Here is a 9038-nt window from a genome sequence, read left to right as displayed (position 1 = left end):
CTACACACACACACACACACTTCCCGGAAGGATCCTCTACACACACACACACACACACACACTTCCCGGAAGGATCCTCTACACACACACACACACACACACACACACACTTCCCGGAAGGATCCTCTACGCGCACACACACACACACTTCCCGGAGAATCCCCTCCCAAATACTGACATACTTCCCAGGAAATCCCCTCCGAATGAGGACACAGTTCCCAGGGTACCGGTGTAAAATAACTGAGTGGGGGCAGGCTCGCCCAGCAGAAGCCAGGAGGAGCAGGAGGCTGCGATTGAGGGGAAAACATCAGTACTTACACCAGCATTGAGATAGGAGGAGATCTTCCCCAGGCAGACTGTGGTGTTGCAGCGAATAGGCCCCTGATCATCCTTCGCCTGCAGCCGTGCAAAGTGTTTCATCAGCTCGACGTTCAGGTTATTGTCACTGAGCTTCGGAGCCAGCAACAGCATTGACTGCAAGCAGGAGGAAGCGGAGAATGAGCTTGGGCTTTCGTCGGGGTCAGCGCGTGCGAGCGACAGTCCTAGGCCAATGTGGCTGGACACCATTCCGAATCGGAGCAGCGACAGAGGTTGCTGGGACAGAGGCCCTAGACATGTCTCCCACTAACACTGTACACACAGCTCCTTCCTCGTCAAAGATGAGATGGATAGTGACCCCCTCCTTCAGGACGATACGTGTGGAGACTCACCAGCAAAGCCTGCATCCCGTTATTGGGGGGGAAAAAGGGACACGGCACAGGGACACGAGTAGGAAAATCCCAGACCTGACGATGGCTCCCATGCCTGATCTTTTAGCAATGGGAATCGAAATGATTCCAGGTTTCCCAATAACCGGTTCCAACCCCACTGCAGCTGCAATTTTCATCCGGTTCATTATTTGGTGACCGTTAAACTAAAATTGTCGTTTCTGAAAAGAACAAACTGTGGGCGTCCCTACATCCTCACAACCGATTGCTCCAGGGCATGAGGTGGGGGCTGAGCAAATCCTGAGCGCTGGTCCAGCCCTACGCCCCCCACTCCAACAGCATTAGCGTGGTCTTGAGTACCTGTGAGGAAACAGGTGGCCAGCAGAGCTGGAGAGAGAGAGCGACCCCTCCACCAGCACCTCACCGCCTCCCCCCCACACCACAGCACCCTTGCTGAGCATAACACCCACTGCATCTACCGACTGCACCCACCTTGACAGTCTGCTCCCTGATGGCGGGATTCGTATCCATGAAGCCCTGGACAACGTGGGGGAAGATCTGGGCATTCACCGTCGCTTCGTTCAGGTACTGAATAAACTGCTCCATCTGAAACAAACAGGGCACGGAGCAGGTCATTCACTCACGGGATCCTGCTGTGCTGCAAACGGCTGCTGCCTCTTGGCGCACGACAACGATTTCCGATAGGTCTGCTCCGATCGGCCGAGAGCGTGGGCTCGCACATCCCTCATTCCGTAGACCAGAGCCCAGGCTGGCAGGGCTGAGCGAGCGCTGTCCCCCCTGTCACAGGCACTGTCCTTTGAACGATGTGGGGGACAGGGACGGTGCTAAACGGTGAAACTAGGAAGTCACAGTGCACAATCTAGGCCCGTGTCCTCTGCAGCCAAAACAATAAGCAAGTGATATACTTTTGGTGCTTTAGAGTGATAGAGGATTAGTGAGGGAGAAACTATTTCCACGGACAGAGGAAAGGATATTATTAAACTGGAGAGGGTTCAGAAGAGACTTACCTGGATGTTGCGAGGAATGAAGGGTTTTCATCGTAAGGAGAGGACGGGACGGGACTCTTTTTCACTGGAGTGTAGGAGGCTGAGGGATGACCTTATAGAGGTTTATAAAATCATGAGGGGTGTTGATAATGGCAGGTGTCTTTTCCTAGGGTGGGGAATTTAAAGACTGGGGGGTGTATTTTTAAGGTGAGAGGAGAAAGATTTAAAAAAAACATGAGGTGCAACATTTTTTATTTACACAGAGTGGCTTGTGTGTGGAATGAGCTTCCAGAGGAAGTGGTGGATGTGGGTACAATTACAACGTTTAAAAGACGTTTGGATGAGTACATGAATAGGGAAAGGTTTGGAGGGATATGGGCCAAGCACAGGCAGGTGGGACTGGTTTAGTTTGGGATAATGGTCGGCATGGACTGGTTGGACCGAAGGGTCTGTTTCTATGACTGGAGGGAATATTCCAGAACTCGGGGGTTCAGGCAGCTGAAGCCACAATCACTTATTCCAAAGGGAATAAAATCTGGTCCAAGCAAGGAGCTGGAGTTGGAGGAGTGCGGAGATCTGGAAGGGGATGTTGGGCTGCAAAGGTTTGTGGTTTTTTTTTTTTTTAAAAATTGGGGCAGGTAAAAGGGCAAGACCCACTGAGGTTTCGAACGCGAGAATTTGTCGGTATTTTAAAAGCTGGGGTAAAGTCGCAGACCTGCTGGAGCAGACGGATCCTCATGGCTCGGTCTGTCGAGGAGAACATCTTGACCACAACGGGGATAATCTTCTGCTGGTACTCCTCTGCACTGAGCAACTTCCCCACCTGTGGAGACAGCACTGAGAGGTCACGGCTTACCCTGCTTTCAAAACAAAAAGAATGGCCTTTTTAATCCCGGCTGTTAACGCAAGTATTAAGCTTACACGCTATCATCATCATCATCATCATCATCCCCCCCACCACCAACCCCGACCCTGACCCTGACCCCTGTTAGCACACGGAATAAAACCACCACGTTACAGCACGACGCTCTGTTGGAATCACAGAGGCAGCTACGGAGAGGGGCGGGGTACCCTGCAGACAGGCCTGTACGTACTTTGAAGAGTGGGGTGAGGATAACGGCACCGGCGTTGCCGAACTCAAACGCTGTCAGCAGCTGCGGCAGGATCTTGTGCTTGCAGAAGTTTTCGGGGAAAGTGTCGAGCTGCGAGCTCAGCTCCAGGAAGAAGTTCTGGCGTTCCATGGGCTCCTTAATCTGTAGACATGAGACAGAGAGAGGTGGGCTACATTGTCAATCTGGCGCACAGCCACGCTGCACTGAACTGGGACACACAGGCAGACACACACAGGCATGCTCTGAAGTAATCTGAAGCAGAGCGTTGCATTTATGTAGCTCCTTTCTTGTCCTCAGAGCACCGCAAACTGCTTCACAGCCAACCAGAAGTGTAGGTGCTGCTGCGTGGAGGGAAAACGTGGCAGCCGATCTGAACACAGCACGCTGCACCGAACAACAATGCGGTGATGGGCCAGATTCCCTGCTTTTGAGACAACAGCCATGGAGACAATATCCCCAAAGTCACATATCCCCTCTGCTCTATCCGGAAAAGACATTCTCTGACAGTGTGGCACTCCCTCAATACTGCACTCGGTGTCGACCTGGATTATGGACTGGTTTCTAGAATAAGGTAGTTAAGAAGGCGTTTAGCACGCTTGCCTTCATCGCTCAGACCTTTGAGTACAGGAGTTGGGGCATCATGTTGAGGTTATACAGGACATGGGTGAGGCCACACACACACGCACACAGCAAGATTTGGTCACGATCATGTCACTGTAGGAGCTAGCTGTGTGCATGTCAGCTGCTGTTTTTCCTACATAGGTGTGCTCTCACATTAGACAGCATGATGCCCTGGGGCACAGGTTTAACCCAAGGGACCCCACACCTCATGTGACGGGAGAGGTCACGATCAATGTAACTTCAGCTCGTGTGGGAAATTTAAACCCTGGCGTTGGCATCTTTCTGTATAGACCAGGGCGGCACAGTGGCCCAGTGGTTAGCACTGCTGCCTCATGGTGCCAGGGACCCGGGTTCAATCCCACCCATGGGTGACGCTCTGTGTAGAGTTTGCACATTCTCCCTGTGTCTGTGTGGGGTTTCCTCCGGGTGCTCCGGTTTCCTCCCACAGTCCAAAGATGTGCAGGTTAGGGTGGATTGGCCGTGCTAAATTGTCCCATAGTGCCCAGGGATGTGCAGGTTGGGGTGGATTGGCCATGGGAAATGTAGGGTTACAGCAAGGGGATAGGGCTGGGTGGGATGCTCTTCGGAGGGGCATCGTGGACTTGTGGGGCCGAACGGCCTGTTCCCACACTGTAGGGATTCTATGATGATGATACTTGCTACGACCACAACTCAAAAGCCACTTCTCTGGTTGGAAGGCCCTTTCGGGACACCTGGTGGCCACAAGCAGCATTACAGAAATACAAACGTTCCCCTCTTTACAGCTCCACACAGCACCCAGGACTGGGGAAACCACGGGCCCAGGGATCCGAGAGTTACAGCAACGCACACACGCACAGACAGACAGACAGATACACTGTCTCACTCCCCCATCCTGGGGCAGAGAGGGCCCGTTTACGATGACGGCACATGCCCCTCCCTCCCCCCACCCCAATCGCGGACTGACCTGAATCTCCTCCAGGAAGAGGTTGGTCTCTATGAACTTATTGCTCATGAAGCCGTTGGGGCCCCGGCAGTTCTGCAGAAACTTGGCCGGGTTCGGCCTGGCTTTAGGATTAGCCCCGACCAGCTCGCAGTAATGAGGAACCAGGGACTTGGGAATCTGATAGAGAAGGAAGAGGTAAAGTCAGCAGCAGGAAGAATGCGGCACAGTGGTTCAGTGGTTAGCACTGCTACCTCACAGTGCTGGAGACCTGGGTCCGATTCCACCCTCGGGTGACTTTCTCCCCTGTACCTGCGTGGGGTTCCCTCCGGGTGCTCCAGTTTCCTCCCACAGCCCAAAGATGTGCAGGTTAGGGTGGATTGGCTGCGCTAAATTGTCCCATAGTGTCCAGGGATGTGCAGGTTAGGGTGGATTAACTGTAGGAAATGCAGGGTTATAGGACGGTGTGGAATGGGTACGCTCTTCAATGGGCTGAAAGGCCTGCTTTCACACGAAGGATTCTGTGATTTACCTATCACTCGGTTCAGGAGAGCAAAGATTTGGTGGAATGGAGAGAGAGAGAGAGACGCGACGAGACGGGGAGACACTGATTTGTCGACGATATTACAGTAACAGCTGACCAACCACTGCCCTTAAGCCAAGGGACCAGCCCCGAGAACACAGCAACAATAAAAACCAACAGGAAAAACCCCGTGAACACTCAGCACATTGGCCGACGATGGAAGAGTTCGCATTCCGGAGGCGGGGGTCCGGCTGTCAGACATAGCGATGGAGACGGGATCGATCACCATTCGCCACTGATGGAACGGCCTGAACACCAGAAAAACTGCTTCCCCTCCCACTTCCCTTCCGACAATCCCCTAGTGGGCCTGGGTTAGATGCCTCCGTTAGAAGGTGGCCCGATGGCAATTCCTTGGCACCATGCGGGTGTCAGGTTACAAACGGCAGGTGGTGGTAAAGGGCTCTTGTAGCAGGGCTGATTGCCACTGTGATATAGCTTGTTAGTACATACTGTTCCCTGCTGGCGAGAGCACACCCTCTCAAGCTCCCCCACCCCCAGCCGCTGCACATGCACGAGGGGGGACAAGAACAGACCTTTCCGAGGGAGCGGAGGGAGGAGGATCTCTGCAGCGGTCCATTGAAAACTTCCCAGATCAGGCAGCCCAGGCGCCACATGTCCGCTGACCTGTAAATGGGATAAAGCTGTCAGCTCGGTCCGCGTCTCCTCGGATTCAGGAAGTCTCCGTGAGCCGATGCGCAAACATGCACCGCTGCCAGTTACGCTGAGCTCGCTTTGCTCCTGAAGGTGCAGGCTGTTCTCACTCAGACTCCGCTGGTCTCCACCATCCTCTGGGACAGAGGGGCAAGCCTCGACTGTTGACACCAGAGAGCGACCCGCAAAAGGAAGACAGCACAGACACTGACGCGTGGGAATGGGGGGCACAGGATGCCATCTGGCAGGACTAGGCAATCCCAGAGGAACATAATGTGTGGCTCGATAGTAACACTTCCACTACACAGACCAAAACATCCACAGACAGGGGTTAGAGACAGAATAAAGCTCCCTCCACTCTTAACCTGAAGGTAAAGCTCCACCACACTGCTCTCGTCAAACCGTCCCAGAACAGGGATAGCACGGGTTAGACACAGTGTAAGCTCCCTTGATCCTTAAGCTTCAAGTAAATCTCCTCTTCCCGGTCTCCCAGTAAACACACCCAGGACAGGGGCAGCATGGGGTTAGGTAAAGTAAAACTCCCTCTACACTGTCCCCCCATCAAACACTCCCCAGGGCAGGGACACGCAACGGGGTTAGATACAGAATAAAGCTCCCTCTACACTGTCCCCCAATCAAACACTCCTAGGACAGGGACAGCACAGGTTAAGATACAGAGTAAAGCTCCTTTGATTCCTTTAAACTGAATTTTCATAACCGTTTGCTTTTATGACTGAGAGGAAGTTTTGTTTAGATACATGTAGAAAACACAGACACTGTTAGTGTAAAGTGAACACAAAGACATTCTGCAGTTGGCCCATATCAGGTTAGTCAACAGCCCTTGGGAGAGAGATTCATTGCTGAGATTCAAACTCCAGGATTTCCTGTTTACTAGAGAGGTGTGTCAACCCACTATGCCACACCACCACGTGGCAAAGCAAAGCACCCTGTACACTGTTCCCATCAAACACTCCCCAGGACAGGGACAGCACAGGGTTAGATACAGAGTAAAGCTCCCTCTACACTGTCCCCCATCAAACACTCCCCAGGGACAGGGACAGCACGGGGTTAGATACAGAGTAAAGCTCCCTCTACACTGTCCCCCATCAAACACTCCCAGGACAGGGACAGCATGGGGTTAGATACAGAGTAAAGCTCCCTCTACACTGTCCCCATCAAACACTCCCAGGACAGGGACAGCATGGGGTTAGATACAGAGTAAAGCTCCCTCTACTGTCCCCATCAAACACTCCCCAGGGACAGGGACAGCACGGGGTTAGATAGAGGAAACGGTCTCCAGGGTCTGCCTTAACCGCAGACTAAGCTGTGAATTTGTGGCGTGGGAGGGAGGTGCAGCACTTACACACGCCCTCACCCCCAGATGGTTACCATTTCTCAGTTCCGCTCCTGCTGGGGTCTGCTTTCTCTGGCGGGTCGTACTTGTCGAGCTCTGGGAAGCCCTTCGGCGGCGGTGGTGGCGTCTCCCCCTGCGCGGCGTACATGTAGTCGAGCCCGCCGAGCTTCCATTCGCCTGCTCGGTCCACAAACACCGCAGCCACGCACACATTGTTGTGGATCAGGCTGCAGTCGTTCACCAGGAAACTCAAGGCTTTCTATAAAAAATAAAAAAAGAGGGGAGGGAGCAGGGTGTCAGATAGTCCCCCAGCTCGACTCAGCAACTCCGACCCGCGTCTTTGTAGCTGCTCTGAAGGCACAGAAAACTGCCTCGCTGCAGCGTTAGAAACAAAAAGAAACGACAAACAGAAAATGCTGCAGGTTTGGCAGCACCTGCGGAGAGAAAGCACAGCTAACGTTGAGACTGTAATGACACTTCTCAGAATCGAAAGTCGTTGGAAAATGCTGATTTTCCAGAGGGACAGAAGGATCTTTCCCCCAGGGTAGGGGAGTTCAAAACTAGAGGGGCACAGGTTTAAGGTGAGTGGGGAAAGATTTAAAAGGGACCTAAGGGGTAACTTTTTCACACAGAGGGTGGTGCGTGTGTGGAAAGAGCTGCCAGAGGAAGTGGTGGAGGCTGGTACAATTACAACATTTAAAAGGCATCTGGATGGGTACATGAATAGGAAGGGTTTAGAGGGATATGGGCCAAACGGGACTGGATTAACTTAGGATATCTGATCAGCTTGGATGAGTTGGACTGAAGCATCTGTTTTCGTGCTGTACATCTCTATGACTCTACGCCAATTGCCAATCTCATTTTGCAATTTTCGGCCACGAGATTACCCACAGAAGATGACCCTCAGCTGGGCAATACTTGAATAATGCAGTATTTAATTACAACATTTTAAAGGCAGCTGGATGGGTATATGAGCAGGAACGGTTTAGAGGGATATGGGGCAAATGGGACAGGTTCAGTTCGGAAAAACCTGGTAGACATGGACAAGTTGGGCTGAAGGGTCTGTTCCCGTGCTGTAAGAGCAAACAGCAGCACTGGGGAAGATGGTGGGGAAGTTTGCTAAACAGGACAAGCCCAGAGGTAGGACAAAGGTCCCGGAATTCGGGCTGATCTCAAGTTTCGGAACATAGATGATGGGAAGCCAACCAGGACTGTCCCCAGTCCGTCACTTTTATAGGTAACAAAGGCACGGACGAGGTTCACTGTAAACTACAGGAAGGTGAACACTGACCGAAACAAACAGTATTTTTCATAGTAAACTGCAAGTTGAAGTATGTATTTGGGAAAAATTGCATTTCTAATTGGCAGCAGTCTCTCAGGGCAGTACAAACCGAGGACAGATTTTTGGGGGCAGTCCTTGCCAATACCGAGATTGGGATTTCTTCGCCACTCTTCACTCACTTCGGCCGAGAAGGTGGAAAAGTCCAGCAGACTCTGTTTGCAGTGGTTTTGGGCAATTTGCTGCACATTATTCACATGGTCCCTACTGCCTGCAGATAAGACTTTGCTAAAGACGGCCTGAAGACCCCACACCGCAGATTAATCCTGCCTCTAGCTCGGTGTCTGACACTGCAATGCCATTACTCCCTGGACCCAATTAAATGTAACGTAGGATTCAGACACGTGGCCTCGATGGAGCAGGGCAGCCTTACCACAATCTGATGCAGCCCCCACGAGATCTCCTGCTCAATCAGTTCTCCCACTGTCTCCTTCGCTTTCAAATAGGTGCCGAGTGGAGCGACCGGTTCAGTCACGATATATAGACATTTCTCTGCCTTCAAAACAGGAAGGGGGTTACTCGTTACACTGAAGTCTTAAAAGAAAACAACACCGCTTAAAACCTCATGATGCCCCTCCTGATCCTTAAAATAAATCTAACAAATACAGTACAGTTAAACTAACATCAAAAGCATGGCGGGGGTGGGGGGGCTTCCTTATTCGGGCATGGATTTAAACAAAGAAAAGCAGTAAATAACCCCATTTAAAAGTTGTAAGTTTTGAAACATGCTATCTTGATGTTA

General features: G+C 51.9%; 1 protein-coding gene across 1 annotated transcript in view; it reads right to left on the bottom strand.

The window, feature by feature from the left end:
• Positions 1–8830, bottom strand: part of LOC125482028 (N-terminal kinase-like protein) — a gene marked incomplete at its 5' end in the record, with an annotated part of 9583 nt that extends 753 nt beyond the window's left edge. The window contains 8 exons of the mRNA XM_048593997.1: positions 319–474; positions 1200–1313; positions 2430–2537; positions 2809–2967; positions 4394–4549; positions 5486–5576; positions 6993–7216; positions 8670–8830. Coding sequence (XP_048449954.1) covers positions 319–474; positions 1200–1313; positions 2430–2537; positions 2809–2967; positions 4394–4549; positions 5486–5576; positions 6993–7216; positions 8670–8830 — 1169 coding nt within the window. The remainder of the gene's footprint in view (positions 1–318; positions 475–1199; positions 1314–2429; positions 2538–2808; positions 2968–4393; positions 4550–5485; positions 5577–6992; positions 7217–8669) is intronic.
• Between the last annotated feature and the right edge of the window lie 208 nt (positions 8831–9038).

The sequence above is a fragment of the Rhincodon typus genome, unplaced genomic scaffold (genome assembly GCF_021869965.1).
Source record: "Rhincodon typus isolate 14 unplaced genomic scaffold, sRhiTyp1.1 hic_rhity00005088, whole genome shotgun sequence".
In the NCBI taxonomy this organism is placed as follows: domain Eukaryota; kingdom Metazoa; phylum Chordata; class Chondrichthyes; order Orectolobiformes; family Rhincodontidae; genus Rhincodon; species Rhincodon typus.
Note: the sequence above shows the minus strand (reverse complement) of the source record. Positions and strands in the feature narration are given on the sequence as shown.